The sequence below is a fragment of the Podarcis cretensis genome (genome assembly GCF_951804945.1).
Source record: "Podarcis cretensis genome assembly, chromosome: 5".
NCBI lineage: Eukaryota > Metazoa > Chordata > Lepidosauria > Squamata > Lacertidae > Podarcis > Podarcis cretensis.
Window position 1 is genome coordinate 10,781,399 of NC_137174.1, and position 27,243 is coordinate 10,808,641.

General features: G+C 47.0%; 2 protein-coding genes across 2 annotated transcripts in view; one reads left to right on the top strand and one right to left on the bottom strand.

Moving 5' to 3' along the window:
- Nucleotides 1–2,110, bottom strand: part of ARHGAP22 (Rho GTPase activating protein 22) — a 36,079-nt gene extending 33,969 nt beyond the window's left edge. Inside the window, 1 exon segment of the mRNA XM_079975539.1 lies at nt 1,819–2,110. Coding sequence (XP_079831665.1) covers nt 1,819–1,852 — 34 coding nt within the window. The 5' untranslated portion in view covers nt 1,853–2,110.
- A 7,914-nt stretch (nt 2,111–10,024) lies between these two features.
- WDFY4 (WDFY family member 4) overlaps nt 10,025–27,243 on the top strand; it is a 207,015-nt gene continuing 189,796 nt past the window's right edge. The window contains exons 1-6 of the mRNA XM_079978572.1: nt 10,025–10,182; nt 14,446–14,720; nt 18,788–18,902; nt 21,567–21,676; nt 24,483–24,635; nt 25,890–26,079. Coding sequence (XP_079834698.1) covers nt 14,463–14,720; nt 18,788–18,902; nt 21,567–21,676; nt 24,483–24,635; nt 25,890–26,079 — 826 coding nt within the window. The 5' untranslated portion in view covers nt 10,025–10,182; nt 14,446–14,462. The remainder of the gene's footprint in view (nt 10,183–14,445; nt 14,721–18,787; nt 18,903–21,566; nt 21,677–24,482; nt 24,636–25,889; nt 26,080–27,243) is intronic.

Here is a 27,243-nt window from a genome sequence, read left to right on the forward strand (position 1 = left end):
TGGGGGGGGGGAGAACAAATTCCTATGCCCCACAAATAACTCAGAGATGCAATTTAAATAAAAGGGCACATTCTACTCATGTAAAAACACGCTGATTCCCGGACCGTCCAAGGGCTGGATTGAGAAGGTGATTGGGCCAGATCTCAGGCCTTAGTTTGTCTACCCATGGTTGAGTGTTTTAAATACAGTGGTACCTCGGGTTAAGAATTTAATTTGTTCTAGAGGTCCGTTCTTAACCTGAAACTGTTCTTAACCTGAGGTACCACGTTAGCTAATGGGGCCTCCCGCCGCGTGATTTCTGTTCTCATCCTGAGGTAAAGTTCTTAACCTGAGGTACTATTTCTGGGTTAGCGGAGTCTGTAACCTGAAGCGTCTGTAACCTGAAGCGTCTGTAACCTGAAGCGTCTGTAACCTGAAGCGTCTGTAACCCGAGGTACTACTGTACTGAAAATGACACAGTTGACAACACCATAGAACACCCTAGGAAAAGCACCCACATCTGTCAAGCTATGATAGTATCAGCAGCACGTTTCTAAATTAAAAGTGAACTGAAGTTTATGTTGAGGGGTAGACTATAAGTTAATAGAATGAATAAATAGCTCAAGCCAAGATATGAAGGCATGTGAGGAGGTTACCTTGCATTTCTTTCTGCACAGATTGACTTTCCATTGCTCAGGCTACAGAAAACTGCCTGTGCTACCTTATTTTGACAGGTAAAAAGAGGCTCAGCGGGGATTAATGCCGGCCTGAGAATGGCACAAATAACTTACTGCAGAATCAATGCTGAGTGCGGAACTGCATCAGCAACAGTCCAAGGCTGCAAAATGTATCCCCCTGGCAATATCTTTCGCTAATGGAGCCTCTAAATCTGCCTGTTTCATTCAAGATGTGGAGAGCTAAGAGCTCTGTGGTAACAAGCCGACCGAATTCCTGTACTCATGTAGCTGGCAAATCTCGGTTTCTCTTCTGTCAAGGGCTTCTTCCAGAGCAGGCTGGCTTTATTTGCTGTGTTTTGTTTAAATAGATCACAATGAATGTTTCATAAGGGATATAGCAGGGGTGGGTGTCCAAATGTTGACGAACTACAATTCCCATCATCCCTGGCCATTGCCCATGCTGGGATATTGAGATGCGAGGTTCCACGTCTTGGTCCTGAGCTAAGTTTCCCCTCCCCTCACAGCTCTTTGAGAAAAATAAAAAGACATTGGGAGCCCAGACCACTATGTGTGGATTTGTGGCGCTTGTTCACCACCAATTTTTCAGAATACCACTTACAAGGGACACAATCCATTCATTTCTACAAACATTTTTGCAGCATGATCCACCCATACTTTAAATGGTATTACGTTGAAAAGAGAACACAGTACATATTACTAGGGAACTTTACAGGCACAACTGAGCAGATAAAAGTTACAAGGCAGCATGGCAAACGGCACTTGCTCCCAGTTCCGGAATACAAGCCTTGCACTTGAAAATGGACAAGATCCTTTTCTGCTGTGCAACACACACACACACACACACACACACACACACACACACACACACACTTACACTGAGTTTCCTTCTCTAAAGCACCAGCAAAACAGGATACATCTCTACCTCGGATGAATACATCCCTACCTGCCTGTCAGAACTCAAGAAACAATTTTGGAGCAGCGAGATAATTATGCCGTGGTCGCCCTGATAGCGTTCAATATCACAATTTGTACTGGCGATATGAGGAGCCAGAAAAGTTTCCTGTTTTGATCTCATGACACTTGAAAGCAAGGTTGTTATGGCCCACCTTCGGAGATAATGTTAGATCCGAGCCCTACTCACCTCTCCTGGCTTGCTTTATCTTGGGACTCAACATAGCCCTCCTGATTGCGAGTACGATTTACACCTTGTCTTCATCATCCTGCCCTCATCTTCCCCATCTTACTGGTACTCAGATGAATCCCCTCATCACAGCATCTCTTGTCCTGTTTGTCTGTAGCAAGCTCCTGCCTGCACCAGCTTCTTCTCTGCTGCCTTGCATTTAGCTAAATAAACCATCGTGCATTATTTATCCACCAGGCCAGAATTAATTCCCATCCAGAACCAGCCATTAAGTGCCTTGGTAATTAGTGCCAATAAATCACGCGGAGCACAGATACAAAAGGCCTGGCCTCCTCTGGCTCTGTCCTTCGTCTAATTGGCTGGGCAATGACTTGAATGCTCCAGCTCCACCTTCTTCCTTGCTTCTACCAAACACACAGTCTATAATTTGGCAAGCATCAGAAACAAATTTCTCCAAGGCTGGAAAAAGAATGCGCAGCGAGGCAGTGTAGACCTAGGTAAGCTGCGCATGGAGGCAGAAATAAGCAGTTATTATAATAATGATCATATACCGTACATATGGCTTGGGATTGTTTGGGTAGCAAAATCACGGCTAAGAAGCTCAAATCATATATATGAGACAGATACCCTCAGATATGCAGATGACACAACACTGATGGCAGAAAGTGAGGAGGAATTAAAGAACCTTTTAATGAGGGTGAAAGAGGAGAGCGCAAAATATGGTCTGAAGCTCAACATCAAAAAAACGAAGCTCATGGCCACTGGTCCCATCACCTCCTGGCAAATAGAAGGGGAAGAAATGGAGGCAGTGAGAGATTTTACTTTCTTGGGCTCCATGATCACTGCAGATGGTGACAGCAGCCGTGAAATTAAAAGACGCCTGCTTCTTGGGAGAAAAGCAATGACAAACCTAGACAGCTTCTTAAAAAGCAGAGACATCACCTTGCCAACAAAGGTCCATATAGTTAAAGCTATGGTTTTCCCAGTAGTGATGTATGGAAGTGAGAGCTAGACCATCAAGAAGGCTGGTCGCCAAAGAATTGATGCTTTTGAATTCTGGTGCTGGAGGAGACTCTTGAGAGTCCCATGGACTGCAAGAAGATCAAACCTATCCATTCTGAAGGAAATCAGCCCTGAGTGCTCACTGGAAGGACAGATCGTGAAGCTGAGACTCTAATACTTTGGCCACCTCATGCGAAGAGAAGACTCCCTGGAAAAGACCCTGATGCTGGGAAAGATGGAGGGCACAAGGAGAAGGGGACGACAGAGGATGAGATGGTTGGTTAGTATTCTCGAAGCTACCAGCATGACTTTGACCAAACTGTGGGAGGCAGTGGAAGACAGGAGTGCCTGGCATGCTCTGGTCCAGGGGGTCACAAAGAGTCGGACACGACTAAACGACTAAACAACAACACCACCACCCTTTTTTGGAAATTAAACCAATGTCCAGACTTTAACATTCGAAAACTTTACTTGTGGAAAGTTAGAGTTACCGATTAATTAAAACGTAATATTTACAGTCACATGCTTATTCAAGCATGGGCCTAAAGTCTCTTCTTCTAACAAACAGCTGTATTTTCCTGTCTTTCCAGAGCTCAGCACTCAGCCTTCTGTGGCACCTATGAGAGATGTCCACTTTTACCTTCTCCTGCAGCGTGGTCCTCTTTCAAGCAGAGAAGAAGCATTCCAACACTCCATTCAACTTAGCAGTATTCACAGTGGATCCTAAATCATAGTCATCTAGCTTCACATGAAATGGAGTCTCTCTCTCTTTTTTTTATAATATTTATTCAAAATTTAAGAACAACAAACAAAAGAAAAATGCAAAATACAAAATACAACAAGAAACAACAACACCAAAAAAGAAAAAACACATCCACTTAAAAAATAAAAAGAACTGATTAAACCTTTACATAACTTTCTTCCTTTACTTATTTCCTTGACTTCCTCTCACCTCCCAATTTTGTATTCTAATTCAAATTGTTATTTCAGCAAATCCTTCCAACCTTATTTTCATTTAAGTAGTTTAACATAATATATTACAATTTAATGTCCTCTCTTTTCGTCAGTTTCATCAACTCGTCTTTACTTAGTCCTTTATGTCATTTCAACCAAAACCATCTAATTTTCTTTTTCCAACATCTTTCTAACAGTCCTTAATTTTACAATATTTTTGAAGATATACTTTAAATTTTTTCCAATCTTCTTCCACTGACTGGAGTCTCTCTTTCACTAGATACCTCCCATGTGTGAGGGTGCTGTTGGCAGCATCTGGTCAATTGTTCAGAAAAGCAGAGAGGCCAGGGACACAGCGAGCTTTTCCATTTTGTTTTTATCAAGACACCTCCATGAAACACCGTTCAGTAACTAACGTTGCTCTGAGTGGAGCTCCACCCTCTTCTCTGTTACTTCCCTATTCATCAGACTCCTCCTGCCTCTGATGGCGGCTGGTCAGGACCACTTGACTTTGAGCTTTCTTCTCTGCTATCCTCAGCAAACACCTGGTTTTTTTTGGGGGGGGGAAGGTACAGGTTCTGGGCGACTCTCAAGTGACAGTGTCTCTTTCAACTGCTGCCTATTGAATGCTATCAAAGTCCTCCACCTCATCTCCCATTATCTCCCAACTTTTGCCCTCATCTTCCTCTGGAGTGTGCCCTCTGCCAAACCACTCCTGGAGGTCTATACTCTCTGCCCCTTCCTCCTCTCTAGAAGACCCCTGGGGAGGTGGTCTCCACCACTCCTCTTCATCTGCCCAGTCCCTGACACCATCTGACCAATGTTAGCCAAGCACATGAGAACTACTAGAGAACTCTTTAGAATTCAGTTATCGACCAATCAAATTTAAACACATAGTAACGCATACAATTTCAGTGAATTAAATTACAGCTGTACCTCTGCTTACATATCCCTCTGGATACGGAATCTTCGGGTTAAGGCCACAGCAAACCTGGAAGTGTATACAGTGGTACCTCGGGTTACATACGCTTTAGGTTACATACGCTTCAGGTTACAGACTCCGCTAACCCAGAAATAGTACCTTGGGTTAAGAACTTTGCTTCAGGATGAGAACTGAAATTGCGCAGTTGCAGCGCGGCAGCAACAGCAGCGGGAGGCTCCATTAGCTGAAGTGGTGCTTCAGGTTAAGAACAGTTTCAGGTTAAGAACGGACCTCCAGAATGAATTAAGTACTTAACCCGAGGTACCACTGTACTTCGCTTGCTCTTCCTGAATTTCCAGAAAAAGCTTATTTGTAATGAATCCATGTGGCCACATGATGTCATTATTGCCTCAGAAAAGATGAATGAATGCTCTTTAAAGCTGGAGACAGATTCCTTTTTCTTTTTTAAGTTACAAAAGTTATTCATAACCTTTCACTCATTTCTAAACATAGTGCTGGATTTAGGGTGGTGTAGGCGGTTCTTCCGCACAGGTGCTGCTAAATAATAATAATAATAATAATAATAATAATAATAATAATAATAAATTACTTATACCCTGCCCATCTGGCTGGGTTTCCCCAGCCACTCTGGGTGGCTTCCAACACGAGATTAAAAATACATTAAAACATCAGTCATTAAAAACTTCCCTGAACAAGGTTGCCTTCAGATGTCTTCCAAACGTCAGGTAGTTGTTTATTTCTTTGACATCTGATGAGAGGGTGTTCCACAGGGTGGGCGCCACTACAAAGAAGGCTCTCTGCCTAGTTCCCTGTAACCTCACTTCTCACAGGGAGGGAACCACCAGAAGGCCCTCGGTGCTGGACCTCAGTGTCCAGGCTGAACGATGGGGGCCATTCAGGGCTTTAAGGGTCAGCACCAACACTTTGAATTGTGCTCGGAAATGTACTAGGAGCCAGTGTAGGTCTTTGAAGACCGGAGTTATATGGTCCCGGCAGCCACTCCCAGTCACCAGCCTGGCTGCTGCATTCTGGATTAGTTGTAGTTTCTGGGTCACCTTCAAAGTCCCACGTAGAGCGCATTGCAGTAGTCCAAGCGGGAGATAACCAGAGCATGCACCACTCTGGCGAGACAGTCTGCGGGCAGGTAGGGTCTCAGCCTGCATACCAGATGGAGCTGATAAACAGCTGCCCTGGACACAGAATTGACCAGCGCCTCCATGGACAGCCGAGAGTCCAGAATGCACCTGGTCCTTCAGGGGCACAGTTACGCCGTTCAGGACCAGTGTGCCAAATCCTTGTGACTTAAAAGCACAACTGATCACATTTGATGTTTTCTTATCTCGGAGGGGTTTGGATTTGCTTTCATTGTCTCAGAAAGTGTTCCCACGGGCTTCTGTTAGGCGGGTTATTTAACTCCTGATCTTGTAGGACTCTGTCTGCCATCAGCCCCAGCAAATGTGGCCAACGGTCATTGCTGATGGGAGTTGGAGTCTAACAACATCTGAAGAACACAGAAGGGCAGGTTGTGGGTTGCTCTAACCCTTTGACTCTTCATTGCTCTGGCAGTTCATAGGTAAAATATTCACCAGATTGTAGAGGGGAAAATCCGTAGAACTGTAAATAGCCTCCACACCAGTCTTCACCCCTGCGCATAATGCTTCAGTGAGTACACATGCTCCCACAGCCTCCCGCCTCCAGATGCAGACAGATTTGCATGATTCCACTGTAACAGAGCGGAGTGACAAATACTTTAGTTTCATTTGAAATACACACCCAAAAGTGGTCTCAGAGAGCTTGGGCTCCCCTACCCCGACCACTCCAGCGAGACTTTTGGGGGGTGCTGGAGCATACCAGTTCCTACCAGTTGCACTGGGAGAAAAAGACCGAACAGGCTTTTGGCAGGCAAGAGAAATGAACCAGGGTCTGCTTTCCAGGTGGCAATCTTCATAGCCCCAAGCCTACCTTCTGCATCAATGAGAACAAGTGAAACAAGATTGAGTTTCTATGACCTCACATTCTTAAAATAGCAGGCGCTAAGTCTACCCATTCATACTGGGGCAACAGCAAGGGGACATCAGTTGTTATAGGGCCACATGAATGGTGAAGACACTGCTGGTTCATCAAGCCAGGGCTTTGCCTGGGCCACAGCAAATGAGTGTGTGTGAAATGATTTTGGTACTAACAGACAGAAGGCTGATCACCGAAGAATTGATGCTTTTGAATTATGGTCCTGGAGGAGACTCTTGAGAGTCCCATGGACTGCAAGAAGATCAAACCTATCCATTCTGAAGGAAATCAGCCCTGAGTGCTCACTGGAAGGACAGATCGTGAAGCTGAGGCTCCAATACTTTGGCCACCTCATGAGAAGAGAAGACTCCCTGGAAAAGACCCCGATGTTGGGAAAGATGGAGGGCACAAGAAGAAGGGGATGACAGAGGACGAGATGGTTGGACAGTGTCCTTGAAGCTACAAACATGAGTCTGACCAAACTGTGGGAGGCAGTGGAAGACAGGAGTGCCTGGCGTGCTCTGGTCCATGGGGTCACAAAGAGTCGGACGCGACTACACGACTAAACAGCAACAACTAACACACAAGGCAGAGCTTTCCAAACTGTGTGTCGCAGCATGTTGGTGTGTCGGTTGCAGTGTTTAGGTGTGTTACATGAACCCTCCCTGTGCTCCTCCCGGGGCTGGAAAGGGGTCAGTTTAACCTCTGGTTTGCTAGTAAAACTGAATGGCCGTGTTGCGAAATGATGCATATCTAAAAAGCGTGTCACCAACATGGAAAGCTTAGATATAAGGATTAATACAGCTTAGAACCAGGTTACTTGAGAGCAGTGGCAGCTGGTGCTCATTGGACCTGGTGGGCTTGCCCCGTAAACCCTAGAAATGATTGTTTCATTATTATTTTACAGTGGTGCCCTGCAAGACGAATGCCTCGCAAGACGAAAAACCCGCTAGACGAAAGGGTTTTCAGTTTTCCGAGGCGCTTCGCAAGACGAATTTCCCTATGGGCTTGCTTCGCAAGACGAAAACGTCTTGCGAGTCTTGCGAGTTTTTTCCCTTTCCTCCCCCTTTTTCTAAGCCGCTAAGCCGCTAATAGCCCCTAAGCCGCTAATAGCGCTAATCCGCTAAGCCGCTAATAGGGATGCTTCGCAAGACGAAAAAACCGCTAGACGAAGAGACTCGCGGAACGGATTATTTTTGTCTTGCGAGGCACCACTGTATTTTATTAATTAAATTTGTATACCGCCCTAGATCCGCAGATCTCAGGGCCGTTGCAACGTAAATAAATAAGCCAACAGTGCAATGTGGCTGCCAAAATGAAATAAACTGAAATGCAAGCACAATCTAAGGCTGCATCAGCAGAAGAATAGTGTCTAGAACATGAGGAGTAATGGTTCCACCATATTCTAGACTACTCTGGCTGCATCTAGAATATTATATCCAGTTGTCAGTGCCACATTTTTAAAAAGATGTTGACAAAATGAGGCCTGCCCAGATGCATAGGTGTCTTCAAGAAGAACATACATTTAGAGAAGATTGGGAAATGTTGATTGAATGTATGAGGGGAAATTGTGTACACCTGAAAACGTTGGCAGCATTAAGATAAACTCAGCAGTGTAAATAAGGTTTGATGGATGTATGAATGGAATATTGGATCGTTTAGTTTTTGTAAGATATGCAGGAATCTATGATATGTAAAATGAACCATGGAAGGAGAAGAAGGGAAGTTGAAATATATTCGGAATGGAAGTTTCCCCACAATATTTGCTTTATATACATTATTTACACAATGTTCTGCACGTGATTGGCTAATTCCGGGATTCTCCTGTAGGCCAATCAGGTTGTGGATTCACTTCCACCTGGAGGTGGATTGGGTGGCTCCTGCGGACCAATCATACTGCTGCATTGTTCTAGGACCAATCAGACTGCTGCATTTTGGATCCTATTCAACTCAGTACATAACAGAAGTCATTGATTATTTTAAGGATGTTTAAATGAGTATTTTAAATTGTATAACAGGAAATTTTATTAAAAATTTATACAGTGCTACTTCCGGTTATGAACTTAATTCATTCCGGAGGTCTGTTCTTAAGCCAAAACCGTTCTTAAGATGAGGCGCGCTTTCGCTAATGGTGCCTCCAGCTGCTGCGCGACTTCCGCTCGCATCCTGGGGCAAAGTTAGCAACTGGGAGCATCTACTTCCGGGTCAGCAGAGCTTGTAACGTGAAGCATTTGCAAGGAGGACGGTACGTAACACGAGGTTCCACTGTATATAAAAAAGAAGGGGGGCAGCCCCCCAAAACTGCAGCAGTAATGCGTGCATGCCGCATGGCATGCTCACCTTAACTCGCAGCATTGCACATACCCCGTAGCCAGCGCCAAATTTACGTATAAGCTAAACAAGCTTTAGCTTAGGGCCCCACTCTCTTGGGGGCCACCAAAAAATTTAACGGGGAAAAAACCTTTCCAAAATATAAGATGAAAAACAAATAAAATAAAACCTACATACAGCAACAGTGTTTCGTGTTGTGTAGGCTCCTATGATGTAAGTCATGGGCCCCGCCTGCTAGCCTGCTCCCTAAAATATCACTGGTTGGCTCATTTCTATATACAGTGGTACCTTGGGTTAAGTACTTAATTCGTTCCAGAGGTACGTTCTTAACCTGAAACTGAGGGACCACTTTAGCTAACGGGGTCTCCTGCTGCTGCTGCGCTGCTGCTGCCCGATTTCTGTTCTCATCCTGAAGCAAAGTTCTTAACCCGAGGTACTATTTCTGGGTTAGCAGAGTCTGTAACCTGAAGCGTCTGTAACCCGAGGTACCACTGTATAGGGTGCCTACATTCTGCATGGACTGGTTGCATGACAACATGTGCAAATGGCTATTAGGTCCAGAAATTACCATATAGCATATATTCAACACAAGAAAACAGCGACAATTTGTTGTTGACAAAAGACAGCCGGACCCATAAAGGGCCCCATTACCTTCAGTGGCTTAGGGCCTCATCAGACCTAAATCTGGCCCTGCCCGTGGCGTGCGCACGAAACGTCAACATGTGGAAATGGGTGGGTGGGCAGAGGCTCAGAAAGTTTTAGGTAAATGAGTTCTTAGCAGAAGCAACTTTCGAAGCAAGGGCTTCTCAACTGAGAGCAGCATCTCTTGCCAGGTGCTACGCCAAACTCCCACAGGCCAAGTCCCCCCCCACCCCCAGCGCCACCAGACAAGCAACCCCAGCCCTTGCCGTGCATTTTCGCTCCAACAGAGCTTGTGGTGTCCTCTCCTTTGCTCCACTTCTGCTTTTGCCAGGAAATAAGCACACAACTGCCTAGCCAAGTGAATCTCAGTAGAAAGTGATAGGAGAGAGAGAGACAGCAGAACTTTAAGATGACCGGCAGCTCAGAACATGCTGCTGTTGTCTTTGGCTAGTGGCGCTGCCGGCTCCAGCGAAACACCAGCCCAGGTATGTTCAAACGGCCCTGCCCTCTCTCCATTTTCCCTTTCAGATCATTGCAGGCTGGTGCCTTCTGTCAAGCTGCCGTCCCGGAGAACAGAAAATACTTATGTGAGAGTTCAGGTTGTGGCAAGAGGGTGGCCAGAGGCAAACACAGGGCGCTGCTACCAATCATAGAAGCCGAAAGAGGAGACAAAAGGCAGTGAGGTAAGAAGGCTGGGCTGTAGTACACCTGAAAACTTTATCTCTGCTCCATGCTTCCCACATACTCATATCCTGATTTGCTAATTATTAACCACCTTTCTTGATTCTTTTCTGCTGTACTTTCTGCTTGTGCTGGTAGCACCGAGATTGCCCCTTAACATGGGGAGTCATTGGGCTCCCCAACCCGACACTAAGAATTTGCAGACATTTTATCGCTTATTCCAAAGGCAGGAGGCTAAAAGGAGCACAGGGAATTTCCTGAGCTCGGGAGGGTCAAAGTCAACAAAGGGGTGTCTCTTAGCCAGAGCTATCCATTTCTCTGCAGGGCTTTTTGAAAGCTCTGCAAGCTTTCTCTGGAGGCAAAGGGTGGTATTCATTCAGTGTAGACCCACTTAAATTAATGGACATGGCTAAGTTTCATTGGGGACGCGGGTGGCGCTGTGGGTTAAACCACAGAGCCTAGGACTTGCTGTTCAGAAGGTCAGCGGTTCGAATCCCCACGATGGGGTGAGCTCCTGTTGTTCGGTTCCTGCTCCTGCCAACCTAGCAGTTCGAAAGCACATCAAAGTGCAAGTAGATAAATAGGTACCACTCTGGCGGGAAGGTAAACGCCGTTTCCGTGCGCTGCTCTGGTTTGCCAGAAGCGGCTTAGTCATGCTGGCCACATGACCCGGAAGCTGTACGCCGGCTCCCCTGCCAGTAAAGCGAGATGAGCGCCGCAACCCCAGAGTCGGTCACGACTGGACCTAATGGTCAGGGGTCCCTTTACCTTTACCTTTAAGTTTCATTGATTAGGGTTGGTTTAGTTGAATACCACCCAAAGTGATGTACTATGAAAGAGCCCATTAAGGTGGACTGGTAGTGGTTAGACAAAAAATGATTGCCCTCTCAGCTTAGCCTGGTTGTAAATCACTGGGTTTTGGGTGTTGCAGGGAGGAATTTGGCGAGATTATACTCTCACCTCCCAGACTTGTTTTCTGACTACTTATACAGAAATAACCAAGGCTTGCAATGGTGTAGCACTAGTAAATGCACTTCTTCCACCTTTTGCAACCTGAACCTTCGTAAGCTCAGATAAACTTCTGAAGTTTATAAAGAAACCAAAGTTTTCTCTTCTCTCCTCCAGAAGCCATATTGGACTTTCTGAAGCAGCTGACACAAAGAGTGCACTGGTACTACCAGTTGAGAGGGGAATTTGCTCAAAACAGTTTTGTTTCTCCTTATGCCTATTGTATACAGTTATCAAATGCACTTTGCTCCACCGTGGGCTGTTAAAAACGGTTGGATGGGTTTCATTTCCTGGTTCTTAGGCACTAAAAGCCGTTCCAGATTTACCTTGCATAGCCTCTTTGTCACCAGTTAAGAAAGCAAACTCAGGGCTAGCAAACACATGAATAACTGTATTGTTACAAAAGTTGGGTGCCACCCCCCCTCTCTGCTGAGCGGTGGCAAGAGCCCATGGTGTTCTAGGCACTCACCCAGGGTCTGAGAATCGAGACATGGCAGAGACTGCCGTAGCTTTAAGAAATTTGGTTTCTTCACCTATCTACAACTTCCGTCTGCATGGAGGCAGTTGCGTAGCGTGGGGGGTGCAGGGGGGGCCGGCTGCACCGGGCGCAACATCTGGGGGTTAGGGAAATCCACGGGTTAGGGGGCGCAAATCCACGGGTTAGGGGGCGCAAATCCATGGGTTAGGGGGCGCAAATTACTTGCCTTGCCCCGGGTGCTGATAACCCACGCTACGCCACTGCATGGAGGGAGGCCAGATCTTACAGCTTGGTCGTTTCAAGAGGGGCTTGTACCCCACAGCAGAGCAGCCAGCCTTCAGCCAGCCTGCCCAAGATGGATCCCAGTCTATCTTCCTCCTTAACAAAACACCTTGCTAAAAACTGTTTTCCTATCACCTACACCCTGACAACCTTCCAACCCCCCAGTCTCTGTTCACACCTCAGGGAAAGTAGGGAAGGCAGTTCTCTTGTATTGCCAATGGCTCTCAGTTGCCGTATATAAAGGTAAAGGGACCCCTGACCATTAGGTCCAGTCGTGACCGACTCTGGGGTTGCGGCGCTCATCTCGCTTTACTGGCCGAGGGATCCGGAGTACAGCTTCCGGGTCATGTGGCCAGCATGACTAAGCTGCTTCTGGCGAACCAGAGCAGCGCATAGAAATGCCGTTTACCTTCCCACCGGAGTGGTACCTATTTATCTACTTGCACTTTGACGTGCTTTCGAACTGCTAGGTTGGCAGGAGCGAGCAACGGGAGCTCACCCTGTCACGGGGATTCGAACCACCGACCTTCTGATCGGCAAGTCCTAGGCTCTGTGGTTTAACCCACAGCGCCACCCGCGTTGCTAATTGCCCTATATAAATGGCTCTTAATGGCTCTAGCTTGGCCAGGCTGTTTTGCACAGGCTAGCCTAGGAGTTTCTCTGCAGCTGGTATTTCTCCCTTCCCATCCCAAGTAACCAAAATCCTATTATTTATTAATTTCTACGGTTTAGGGGGGGGGTGCCCTCTCCTCAATCTTCCAAATTACCTGTTTGGATAAAGAAATAATAGCAGGGCTTGTGGAATAGTGGGCTGTTGGTAATTCTAGTTAGAGCAATGCTAAGATGTTTGTGCTACTTGCAGCAAAAAGTCAGGGCAAAGTTGGGAAGCATTGTGGAATTTGGTTTCATTTGTCGCAGCTGCATGGAATTTATTTCAGATGATGTTTCTTTCAGCTGGTAAGGGGAGAGGGACTTTCTGCTGTCCATCAGGCAATGGCTTTTTCCACCTGCCCTACCCTAGAAGCCTTTTCCAAACCAGGACTTTGAGAACAGAGCTGGGAAGAAAAATAATATTTTAAAATAATAATTTTATAAGTTGTGCGTCCTTGTTTCTCAATTTGACCCTTTTATGTGGTTTTGTATGTTTTGTGGTATTTTATGCATTGCAACTTGCTGTTATTTTTATTGATTATAGATTAGTAATTCTTCATTGTAATAAGTGTCAACTGATTAATATTTGCTGGTATTTGATTTCACCATTTGCTATTATATTATATTGGATTGTTGAATAATGCTTTATTTGATATAAGTTGTTTCTTTTAAAGTTAGTGACTTTTTTTGTATTGGATCAGATTGTTATGACATGTGTGAACTTTGCTGTCTATTTTGTTGTTTCTTCAGCTCGTAAATGGCCTTGGGTATTGCAATATAGAAAGGTGGTATACAGAAAGGGACGCCTGACCATTAGGTCCAGTCCTGACTGACTCTGGGGTTGTGGCGTTCATCTCGCTTTATTGGCCGAGGGAGCCGGCGTACAGCTTCCGGGTTATGTGGCCAGCATGACTAAGCCGCTTCTGGTGAACCAGAGCAGCACACAGAAATACCGTTTACCTTCCCGCTGGAGCGGTACCTATTTATCTACTTGCACTCTGACATACTTTTGAACTGCTAGGTTGGCAGGAGCAGGGACTGAGCAACGGGAGCTCACCTTGTCGTGGGGATTCGAACTGCCGACCTTCTGATCAGCAAGTCCTAGGCTCTGTGGTTTAACCCACAGCGCCATATTAGAAGTGAAATGAAAACAATGTTGCTGCTCTAATTTTTTTGCACCGTTTTGCAGCAGAATTGGGGTCCCACACCTGGAGATTTGCCTCCCATGCACTGTTGCTAATACATAATCTTAGGACCTGTTGCAACACTACCTTAGCCTCGTGATTCTTCTCATTCCCTTCTGCCAATATAGGAACTCATAACTCGGAGAGGATGGATTTAGAAACCCTGAGGTCACTTCTGGCCCCGGGTAGGGGAAGTGCCATCGGGGTGTGTGACACAACCGCGTCAGTGAACTATAAATGCCAGGTTTGCATGTTACCACAAAAATGTAGGAAGAAGCTTTGCTCCAGCCGCTTCCATGGCACTGCCGTAACCTCTGAACTGTCACTACAAGGCGATGGCCTGCTCTGTACAGTGAAATGGAGACCTTGCTCTCAAACCTTTTGCACCGTTGTCTCAGCACAGCAACTCATCTGTTAGTGTAAGACACCCTGCAAAAAAATGACATTTTGGTCTTTCTTCCCAGATCACTTTGACCCAAGCATGGAGGCTGAGCTAGAGTTCCCAAAACAGCTGGAGAAGGAGATGGATTCAGCTGACAAGAATGCAGGCTGGGATCGAGCCCAAGCTGGCAATGCGATGGTAGTCAAAGCAGAACCTGCTGAGCTCAGTAAGGAAGATCAAAGCAACTGCCCTTACTTCCTATGGGAGACCCTAAGCAAGCAGTTCATGGAATATGGGGAGATGAATCCAGCAGAGCTACAAAGCCAACTTCTGACCTTCTTGCCCATCTTTCTGAAGGTTGGTTGGATCTCTACCTATTGCATATTTTTGTTATGAGGTCTTGCTCATACTGAGGGACAGGGTTGTTGTTGTTGTTTAGTTGTTTAGTCGTGTCCGACTCTTTGTGACCCCATGGACCAGAGCACGCCAGGCACTCCTGTCTTCCACTGCCTCCCACAGTTTGGTCAAACTCATGCTGGTAGCTTCAAGAACACTGTCCAACCATCTCGTCCTCTGTCGTCCTCTTCTCCTTGTGCCCTCCATCTTTCCCAACATCAGGGTCTTTTCCAGGGAGTCTTCTCTTCTCATGAGGTGGCCAAAGTATTGGAGCCTCAGCTTCACGATCTGTCCTTCCAGTGAGCACTCAGGGCTGACTTCCTTAAGAATGGAGAGGTTTGATCTTCTTGCAGTCCATGGGACTCTCAAGAGTCTCCTCCAGCACCAGAATTCAAAAGCATCAATTCTTTGGCGATCAGCCTTCTTGATGGTCCAGCTCTCGGTTCCATACATCACTACTGGGAAAACCATAGCTTTAACTATACGGACCGAGGGACGGGGTAGGGTGGTCAAAAGAACTTCTCTAGTGTGTGTATGTGGGGGACAAGGTGGCAACCCTCCCCACAAAACTGCAACCACTGGAATGTCAACAGCCACCATTTTACTCCCTCTCAGCAACAGTAATGGGTTTCAAGAGGCGAGCGAACAGAATTTGACTGAATGGTTTCTCTAGGAATGGTTTCTCTGGGTACTTCGGATTTCGAATGTCTCCGTTGACAAACATTTTGGTTTTCCAATGCCGTAAACCTGGAAGCAAGTGCTTCAGTTTTTGAACTCGCCTTGGAAGTCAAACATGCCAAGCAGCTTCCGTATTGAATTTTCCGTACTGAGTTTTCAGTTTTTGAATGTTTCAGAACTTGAACTGTCTTCTGGAGCAGATTACGTATGTTCGAAAACCGAGGTACCACTGTATGTCACAAAGTCGAATCTGCAGAATATCTGGGAATTTTTTAAGTGGGAGAGAGAAGATTTCTATCCACACACTATGGTATTGCAGAGTGACCTCTTCATGGGTCACTCTTATGCTGGTGTCTGGAGGGTGTTGTTGTTCTCCCTTCCCCCACTGCTGAAATTAGGTTTGAAAGAAATCTTCTCCTTGTAGCCAAGAGAAGAATTTTTTTCAAGCCTATTTGATCTTCTTGAAGGCTGCAGTTGGGAAGAGAGAGTTAATTCTTGCTACCCCAGTTGCACTCTACAGGAAGTCCAGCCCACACCTCTGTGTGTGTGTGTGTGTGTGTGTGTGTGTGTGCGCGCGCGCGCGCATGTGAGAGACAGAGAGAAAGAAAGAGAAAAACCCACAACTAGGGTTGGGAAACCCCAGATTTCAGGGTCCAAACCTGCGACTTAGCAGCGGCCCCTGGTGATGTAATTAAGCATGACAAAGTTAACCACAGTCGCCGAGAGCATGTCATTCAAATGAAAAACAGCAGTCTAACAAATGAGGAAATATGTCACTGGTTGGAAATTAAGATAGAAACCTCTGATAAGGCGGAGTGTTCCTCTTGTGGGTTTTCTTTTCGTATATTTCTTTTTTTCATTTTAAGCTGCATTTTAAACTGTGTTCTAACTTATATTTTAATCAACTGGTTTTTTTTTAAAAAAGTTTTTACTATATTTATATTCAGTGTTATATTTTCTTCAGTCTCTGAGGCTGTCCCCACTACACTTGCTTCCCTCTGAAATTATCCATCTCTCCACTCCACTTCAAATAACAATAAATATATCTTCCAGTCAGAACTCTCCCCTCCCCTCTCGTTTCTCCTCACGTCAGTCTCCTTCAGTCAGTTCTTCTCCTTGCCTCCTTGGACTCACTTGAGAAGAACCAAAGAACTGTCCCCTCCCTCTTCTTGAGCCCAGACCAGTTATTTTCCTTTCTCTGTGCTTCCTCCCAGCACTGAGTGCTTGTCCACATCTATAAAGCATGGGTCTGAGTGGTTTTTCACTTGTCACAGGCTCTCCAGGCACAGGTCCAAGCAGTTTTCCATTTGCTCCACTGTTTTCTCCAGGAAAACCCACTCCTCGCTGCTGAACTGGAGCAAACATTAATCTGTGGGGAACCCGACTGACATTTGCTCTGATTCAGTGGTAAATAGCAAGTTTGTGGCAGGGCAAGCAGAAGTTTGGAGACGGAGGTTAATTGGGAGAAGAGAAGAGGACAGACTTCCTCTCCAAAGTCTGTGCAATAGCCTGCAGAGAAGGAGGTTAATGGGGAGAGGGAAGCGGTGGAAGAGGAGGGCAGACCCTACCAGAATGACCGCTCCCCACATTAAACAGGGGGCGCCCTTTGCATGGACGCGCGCAGCCCCTGGATCTGGGGCGGCTCCATCAGCATAGGCTTGGCTTCGCCTTCCCCCAGGTGGGATACCTGGAGGTCTCTGCCTACCTCAGTCAGCTGTCCAATCCCGCCTGGGGGAAGCATTGCCAAGGTAGGGGAGGGATTACCTGCCCACACAATAGAGGGAGGATCTTACCTGGGAATCCTCACTTGGCTCCAGAGCTTCTCCCACCCTACCCACCCTCAGGTAAGTCTTATTTTGCAGGTTAACCTTTTCTTCACAGGTATGCAGGCGCTGCTACGTCAAGGTCACTGTTAAAGGGCCGGAAAGGAATTCCCCTGCATTGGCAGGTTTCGCCTTTCCCGTAGCAAAACGTCACAACTTTGGCGGTATCAGGCCTTGGGCGGAATCCTTTAGTCTATCTTCTTCTTTGCGGCGGCGATACCAGGGTTCCCCGTTAAAGGGGTTTCTGAGGGGAGGCTTTGACCGTACGCCGAGAGGTCATCATTGCTCTCCCCTGCGGCGGCAGCGTAACGGGGGCGGCTATCTCTGCTTGAACATATGTTCTCCAGAGCCGGCCCACACACTGGATAACCCTGATGTTCCCTAGATCCCCGGCTGGGGACTGGGGAAGGGATAAACGCCCAATGCCTGAGCCAAGGTCTACCCACATCTGAAATATAATAAAGTTGTGGCCAATTTAATCCCATAGCACGTTGTCTTGAGTCATTATTCCACATGACGGGGGGGGGGGGGCACAGTAATCCCTACCCTATATCATGTTACTTTTGATTTCTAACCTCCTCATTTTCTCGAGTCTCATGAGTCTTTCAACTGGCTTCACATGATTAAAATACAGCATTATTTTTTAACATATAGATAGATAGATTTCTAAACATAGTCACAGGACTTTTCTTGAGTGGGCTCCAGCTCTGCCCTTTAAACCCCGCAATGGCCTCCGTTTGGGAAATTAACTTACACCCTCGTTTTCATGCAACATGGGAATTTTAGCCAATACAACAGAAAGTTCCCCTGCAATGTGATTCTGATGAAGGCGGGTGACTCTTTCAAAATATACCTAGGCGTCTTAACATTTTTCTTCTTCCCCTGTCCATCAGTTCCCCACCAAAGGAAAGTAATAGAATTTTCAGGGCCTCCTTAGTCATTCTGACTCACAACCACATGATTCAGAAGGGGAAATGTGATTTATTCGTTACAATTTCACGGCCAGGGGAACCTAAGTTCGCCGTACAAAATAAATTGTGTTGTATCTCGTGCTGAATGTCCATAAAGGTATGATGCAAATACAAGTACGTTTTTGTTTTTATATTATTTTGTAGTCTCTGTTATGTGTCATCCTTTAAATCCTGCCAAATCTGTCCCTCTAGAAGGGCCACTACTGGCTTATTCCCTTGCCATTTTCCTCTGCTCTAAGACCTCCTCCTCCTCCTCCTCACCTCTCTTCTTCTCTGCTTACAAAGCAAAAATGGACACCACCCTTGCTCACCCCGCACCTCTGGTTTCCTACTAGGCAAAACTAAACAATATAGGGCGCTTAATATGACAGCGCCTGCCAGAACAGGGCACACAAGATTATCTGCTAGCAGATTTGGGAGGCTGGTGATAAACGTTATGTTACATGTTACTGCTAGGATAGCAGCAATGGAAATTAATGCCCGGGAAGCAAAATCAGTGTATTTAATACCAAACAGACACACACACCATTCTTATTATTTTTGAAATATGTTTTAGGCCTGGGATCAGTCAGCTGGCAACATCTGCTTTCCAAACACCCACCTTTTAGCAAGCGAGACGTCGAAGCTTCTGGCGAAAGAAATCAAGAAGAAGCTGAATGGGAAGCCTGCAGGTGAACCATAATAATAATAATAATAATAATAATAATAATAATAATAATAAAATTTATTTATACCCCTCCCCAACCAAGGCCAGGCTCAGGGCAGCTAACAACCAATAATAAAAATGAGTTGAATGAATACAACTTAAAAACAAGATTAAAATACAATATTAAAACAATTAAAATTAAAATGCAGCCTCATCACAGGAGGAGAAAGGAAAAAGAAAGAGGGGGAGGGAATCAAATTGACTCCAAGCCAAAGGGCAGGCAGAACAACTCTGTTTTCAGAATGCTTCTTCTTCATGTTACCCGAGTTGCAGCTCCAGTTACAGTGGTGTAGCATGGGAGGACCACTGTGCTGGTCCCGAGGGTTAACCGTGCAGTGAGGTCCAAGTCCAGTCCGAGGTCAAGGGTGTGATATGGAGGCTGCCTGTCAAAGCTGAAGCAGGGTCCAAGGCAGGGAGTCGGGTGAGGTCAGGAACTCTGGCAGAAGAGCAGGACAGAGTGCAGGCAGGAAAAGGCTATCAAGAATGTTGCTCCCGCAACCTGGGACTGGGGCTGGCTGGCTTTTATCTGCCCCGAGACATAGGGCGGCCCCGGTCCATAGGTGACTCGCCTTTCCTGGCCTGGAGGCGAGCACTCCTCCTGCGAGAACTTAGTTCCCTCCGCCTCTCTGCCCTGAGCCTCTGCAGCTCAGGAGAGGCTGGAAGGTTACCGGACCCAGAGGCAACCTCACCTTCCCCTGATGGGGCTGAGAGTGGAGCACCTGCAGGCAATGGGTCCTCCATCACCTCAGGAGCCAGAGCAGACTCAGCTGGTGCCTGCACCTGAGGATCCAGCACAGGTGAGGACCCTTCAGGCTCAGGCTCCAGCCCCGGCTCAGCTGGTTCTGGAGGCGGGGACTCCTGTGCAGGCTGGGATTCCTCAGGTTCAGCCTGCGAGTCTGAATCCCAGGCCATCACAACCGCGGGGGCAGTTGTCTGGGGCACAAAATTGTTAGGAGTGCACAATGACAACATCCAGAACTGCCTCAATATAGCTGCATGCTTCTGTCTCTGGGCTCTGTTGAAAACGGCTTCTCCATGCGGGCCAGGAAGTGACCAGACAATGGACTGACTCTGTGTTTCTTATCTCCGTGGTTGTGATCTCCTGGGTGATGCGGTTGAATGCGCATGCGTAATCCATCCATTCCCCTCCCTTCCACCCCCTGCTACATGCGGCCCCGGGTTCTGGCAACCCTGTGGAGGCCCCTAGGTAGGCAGTTGAAATCTCGGGGAGCGCCCTCCCCGCGCTCTAGTGGGATAATATTCAACTAAGAAAGCTTGAGACGCAGGTGGTGCTGTGGGTTAAACCACAGAGCCTAGGACTTGCCGAACAGAAGGTCGGCGGTTCGAATCCCCATGACGGGGTGAACTCCCGTTGCTTGGTCCCTGCTCCTGCCCACCTAGCAGTTCGAAAGCACGTCAAAGTGCAAGTAGATAAATAGGTACCGCTCCGGCGGGAAGGTAAACGGCGTTTCCGTGCGCTGCTCTGGTTCGCCAGAAGTCATGCTGGCCAGATGACCTGGAAGCTGTACGCCAGCTCCCTCGGCCCATAAAATGAGATGAGCGCCGCAACCCCAGAGTCGGTCACGACTGGACCTAATGGTCAGGGTCCCTTTACCTTTAAGAAAGCTTGAATGCAATTTTATTTCAAGATCAAATAAATATTATTTTGATCCGTTGTCGCGGGGCCCCTAAAAGGCGTGGGACCCATACGCTGGTGCCTACACTGCCTGTTTGGCACTGTGGCACTGCTAGCAACCCATGCTACGCTACTGCCCAGTTAATATTCCCAGGGTGAAATGGGTCCATGTTGGTCTGACCCCGCAGAAACTGGGACCTCATTTATCCCAAACTCTGCTCCCGTCCCAGAGACTTGTTTATCCCCATGTCAGAGTGTTGGTTCATGATGAAATTTGGAGGAGGGCCTTCCAGGGAAAGGTAACTGACAGCAGCAGGGATAAAGATGGAGGAACGTCAGCTCCGAGGGAGAATACACAGAGCAGACCACTGTGGGTGACAGCTGAAAGAGGGTGGCGCCTTTTCCTTGGACAGTTAAGGCTCGCCATGCCAAAGGAGAAAGGAGATTCCCATAGAGAAAGGACTGTGCCAACCATGACCAAAGGCTTTTATAGCCCTACTGGTAAAGAGCTGCTGCTTTTAGGCTGTTTTATTAGATATTTTATGGTGCTTTCTTGTGAAGCCACCCTGATTATGTATTTGAAGGATGGGGCAGAAATCGATGTAACAGAGACACAAACAGTGGGATGAGAAGAGTATGTTCTGTAGCAGCCCTACTCTTGGGCGTTGAGCAGAATAGTGTACAGTGGTACCTCAGGTTAAGTCCTTAATTCGTTCCGGAGGTCCGTTCTTAACCTGAAACTGTTCTTAACCTGAAGCACCACTTTAGCTAATGGGGCCTCCTGCTGCCGCCGCGCCACCGGAGCACAATTTCTGTTCTCATCCTGAATCAAAGTTCTTAACCTGAGGTAATATTTCTGGGTTAGCGGAGTCTGTAACCTGAAGCGGCTGTAACCCGAGGTACCCCTGTATTGCAGGCATCTGTTTAATAACCTAAGCATTCTGCTGTCCCCTCCCCCAATGTGTTTCTTCCCCCTTTACTCTTCAATGGCAGAAGAAGCCCAACTGGCTGTGTGGCAATTTCTGCAACGGAAGGACGAAGAAGAGCCGGATGATGGTTATGTGCTCCTGAGATCTGTCTACTTACTTTCCCTTGATCACATGGTGAGATAAAACATTGTCCTCCTCTTTGACTTGCCACTCGAAGGAGTTGATATGAATTCACCCTGTGAGCGCCATTCACTTACCTGAGTCAGTTCTAAGTGAAGCCGTTTCCACTTCAATGCTATTGAATTCAGCTGTTACACAAAACCTATTGCGTGGCGAGTTCCCCCCCCCCAGTGGAAATAAAGACACATGACACAATTATTTAAGGTTAATGGGCTAAATATGGCCACAACTTTATTGGTTACAGGTGATGAGCGGTATTGGCTTAGGCATTGGTCCTAACAATCCAGCTTCAGCCTTGAAGACTGGGAAGGGTTAACCACCAGTAGGGGGAGTCCTGCTGATGAACATCAACTAGGTAGTCCCCCGGGGTCACCGCTCGGGGGTGTGCCTTAGGCCCTCACCTCAATAGGCTTTGGACAGGGCCACGCCCCCAGAATCCTTTATCGGACTACCCGGGTGATATGATAGCCATGTTCAAATATATAAAAGGATGTCACATAGAGGAGGGAGAAAGGTTGTTCTCTGCTGCTCCAGAGAAGCGGACACGGAGCAATGGTTCCAAACTACAAGAAAGAAGATTCCACCTAAACATTAGGAAGAACTTCCAGACAGTAAGAGCTGTTCGACAGTGGAATTTGCTGCCAAGGAGTGTGGTGGAGTCTCCTTCTTTGGAGGTCTTTAAGCAGAGGCTTGACAACCATATGTCAGGAGTGCTCTGATGGTGTTTCCTGCTTGGCAGGGGGTTGGACTCGATGGCCCTTGTGGTCTCTTCCAACTCTATGATTCTATGATTCTACCCTTCAATATGCGGGGCAGGTGATGATGCTACCTCCCCTCTTCCATCTACAAAACAATACCAGTGCATAACCGCCAATACTAAGAAAGTTGTGACGATTTGCTACGAGGTAGGCAAAAACCAAGGGGCTGGTGCCAATTTGGCAAGTGGAAAAATTCCTACCAGGCCCCTCAACGGCGACCAACCAAGGTCCATAGCAAGGTCAAGGAATGGGAAGCTTAAAGGGCAGGAGGGTGGGAAACAGGAACAGCTGGTATGCGGGAAAAGAGGGAGATCCCTGGCCACGCCTGCGTTTAAATCTGGTGGGCCATGCCCCCAAAGCCAGCCGATTGGCTGGCCAGGGGGTGACATGGCCGGCGATTCCACCAATTGCGCGGGGGCTGGGCTCCAGCCTCCGTGCGGGTGGTGGGGCTGTGACTCCCGCAATCCCACCTCCTCTGCAGGTTGGAAGTGGCTTTAGTTTAAGAAAGTTTGATTTCTTAAGGTCTTATTGTTAGGAAGTTTGAAAACTTTTAGATGAAGAAGGAAGGTCTCTGCATACCCAATTGATCGCTGCTTATTTAGGGCAGTGATGCGGCTGAGGGCTCGCCCACCCAGCCGCTTGCCCCATGCCTTGAAAGTGTAGGTCCAAGTGGTTTTCTGCATGACCTGCACTTTCTAGTCACGGGTACAAGTGGTTTCCCCCTTGCCTTGCTCCTTACTCAGGGAAAACCCGCTCTTTCGTGCTAAATTGCAGAAAATGGCAATACGGGGAAACCCAAACTGCTGTTTACTCTGGTTTTCTCTAGGGCAGAACAGCAGGATGAATGTGGATGAGCCCTGAAGCTGTGTGGGCACACCAGCAGAGCTTATCTAGTTTGCCCTATACTGCCACGACCCTGCTGCTGCCCTGCCCCATGCCAGCCCCATTCAAGTAAACTGCATTACCACGGCCAGGAAGGTGGCTCCATGGCTGCTCCGCACCCCACAGGCCAGTGCTGTCCATACTAGAATGCTTTGACAGAGTGGGCTGCAGCTATGGAGAGAGTGCAGGATGGTAAGAAGAGTGAGAGAGTGATCTTCAATGTTTATTTAGGCCAGTACCTCCAATATGATGGGACGCGGGTGGCGCTGTGGGTTAAACCACAGAGCCTAGGACTTGCCGATCAGAAGGTCAGTGGTTCGAATCCCGTGATGGGGTGAGCTCCTGTTGCTCGGTCCCAGCTCCTGCCAACCTAGCAGTTCGAAAGCACATCAAAGTGCAAGTAGATAAATAGGTACCACTCCGGCACAAGGAGAGGTGTTTCCGTGCATTGCTCTGGTTCACCAGAAGTGGCTCAGTCATGCTGGCCACATGACCTGGAAGCTGTACGCCGGCTCCCTCGGCCAATAAAGCAAGATGAGCGCTGCAACCCCAGAGTCAGCCACGACTGGACCTAATGGTCAGGGGCCCCTTTACCTTTACCTCCAATATGAAGATTGCTGTGGCCCCCCATAGGGTCACTGCTAGCTCCTTGAGCTGTGGGTGTCTGCAATCCTAGGCTCTGACAAGCCCTGTTTGTGGTTCGAATTAAGACCTCTGCCTCACAACACCCTCTAATCAGTTATACCTGTGGCAGTGTATGCGCTTGCCAGGGCCAGCCCACACATGAGGCAAGGTGAGGCGACCAAACTCAGGCGGCAGGGGCAGCAGATCCTGCTGTAGATCTTTATCCCCCCCTTGTTCCTGATGTTGATTCCTCGCCCCTTCTTTTCTGGTGGGGAGGGGGCACTGATTGGGGGGGGGGCTCCTCAGATACCAAAATATCTTGGGCCACCCCTGGCAGTTGTCATATTCTAGTTTAAGTACCAGCTGATCTGTTGCCTCAGCCTAACTACTTGTCTCCTTCAGACTTCTCTTCTCCAGGAGAACATAACTTTTCCCAACTTTTCTCATGGGACTGTTTTCTATACGTGAAAGGGGCTGTCAGGATAGAAGCCCTTAAATGAGGGTTAATGCAATCAGCTTTGCTTTCCCATATCCAGGAACGAGGAACCCGCTGGAATATAATCAAATCTGGGCTCCCGGTCGCCCTGTTCCAGTGCCTATATTTCTTCTTTGCCTTTCCCCTGGAGGAAGCTGGTGGAAACACTGGGATGAGTCAAGCCGAACGTCAGACACAGGAAATGTTTGTGCAGGTAGGGCTTGTTGTTGTTGTTTAATCATGTCCGACTCTTCATGACTCCATGGACCAGAGCATGCCAGGCACTCCTGTCTTCCACTGCCTCCCACAGTTTGGCCAAACTCATGTTCGTAGCTTCAAGAACACTGTCCAACCACCTTGTCCTCCGTGGTCACCTTCTCCTTGTGCCCTCAATCTTTCCCAACATCAGGGTTTTTTCCAGGGAGTCTTCTCTTCTCAGGAGGTGGCCAAAGTATTGGAGCCTCAGCTTCACGATGTGTCCTTCCAGTGAGCACTCAGGGCTGATTTCCTTAAGAATGGATACGTTTGATCTTCTTGCAGTCCATGGGAATCTCAAGAGTCTCCTCCAGCACCAGAATTCAAAAGCATCAATTCTTTGGCGATCAGCCTTCTTTATGGTCCAGCTCTCACTTCCATACATCACTACTGGGAAAACTGTCAGCATCGCCCTTGAGCCAGTGTCACCAACTGGACTCATGCACTTCAACCCCGACTGGGCTAGGCGAGCTGGGTAGCACTTCCAGAGACCACCTTTTACACAGGAACAGGTCAAAGTGCTGTGGACTCACAGCTTAGAGTTGTGAGCACCGGATTCACTTCCACAATACAGTTGTCGCACAGCAGAGTATAGCAGAGTCTGGCAGTGTATAAATGACTCGGAGAGCAGCTCTGTAGAATATCTTCTTTTATTCTATAACTACAACTATAATACAAAACTATATACAGAGCTAAATAGGTCTAAGGATAAATGAATGCTGCACTGAGTGTCTGCAGCTGCTCTTAGCAGCAACCTTATCTCTACACACGATATCTAACACTCAGTCTCTCTCTCTCTCCGACACACTGACTGACTGACTGACTGACTGACTGACTTGGTGCTGGAGCTGAATAAGTAGAAATCAGAACACTGCTCCTCCTCTCTGGAGAATCAGCAGACTCGTCAGGAGATTCTTGGATATGGGAGGGGTGAAATCTCTTTAACTATACGGACCTTTGTTGGCAAGGAGATGTCTCTGCTTTTTAAGATGCTGTCTAGGTTTGTCATTGCTTTTCTCCCAAGAAGCAGGCGTCTTTTAATGACGTGACTGCTGTCACCATTTGCAGTGCTACCTAAGGCAAATGGAACATCTGAGCATCTCAGGATGGGAAAAACATCTCAAAGCAGGAGGTGTTGTTGTTGTTGTTAAGCCCAGTGAAGGGTCTTCTTGGCTAATAGCATCTGATTCTTCCAGTTGTTCTTTGCTTCCAGACAATGCTCAACATTTATGCAGAAGACCAAGGGGTGGAGGAGCTTCTCATGGCTACTGACCTTCAGTCTCTAATCATAGCAGCAGCCTCTTTTTGGGACCGAGCTAGCCCTTCCTGGAAAGGCCCCACAAGCCAGGTGCTCCGAACAATTTCAAAGGCCCAGTCCAGAAACACAATTTCATACTTGCAAGGTAAAAAGAACCATGTTCTTCTGTACTTATGACATGGAGATGACCTGCGATTATCATAGATATTGTGGATCTGTATTGGTGTTGTTTGGGTTCAAATATTATTTCCCAGGGCTAAGAAGTGAATGATATCCCATAAGGCAGGCATAGGCAAACTCCGACCCTCCAGATGTTTGGGACTACAATTCCCACCATCCCTGACCACTGGTCCTGTTAGCTAGGTATGATGGGAATTGTAGTCCTAAACATCTGGAGGGCCAGAGTTTGCCTATGCCTGCCATAAGGTGCTTCCCACATAGACTTTATTGAAGAACTGACCCAGAGTGCAGCAGCTGTGAAGAAAGCAGATTATATGTAGGGCTAGTTGAAATCTGGTTATCAGCAGCTAAACATCACGATATACCGATATATCACAATGTCTGCAATAAGGATGGAGCTATGTAGAGACATTGGCTGGCTTCCTGTTTGCATCACATTGTAATGATTGCATAGCACACACATCTCATGATTCACAATATATTGCGATCTCAAAAATTATGAAACCAAATATCATGGTATGGACTTGAAGCTGGGCAATATATCAATATATCATCCAAAATCAGCCCTGTCACACATCATGAATGGTGATACATTGCCAGGTCAAAAAGTATGAAACCGATATCACAATATGGACTTCAAACCAATTTTGAATGATATATTGATGTCTTGCCCAGCCCTAATTATATGATAGGGATTATTAGCAAAATAAAACTGCCATCATTGTAACATCATTACGTAAGCCTACGTTGCAGCAGCTTTAGGAAAAAGGCATATTGTTTTGGTCACCGTATCTCAAAAAGGATGTTGTACAGCTTGAAAAAGCATAGGAAAAGGGAACCCAAATGATCAGGGGGCTGGGATATATTTGGACATTGTTATGGGGGGGGGGAGAAGATGAGTAAGGGAAGGCGGACATGAAAGAGGTTTATAAAATGATGCATAGCATAAAGAAAGTGAAGAGAAAGAAGCCTTCTCTCTGTCGTCATATATGAGTCATCCAAAGAAAAATATGAAATCAATTGGCAGGCGATTCAGGACAGACTAAATAAGCGATGCGATAGCAGGGAATTAATTTATGGCATTCGATCCACAAGATGTATTGTAGTGCTGGCCAAGAAGTAGTGGTTT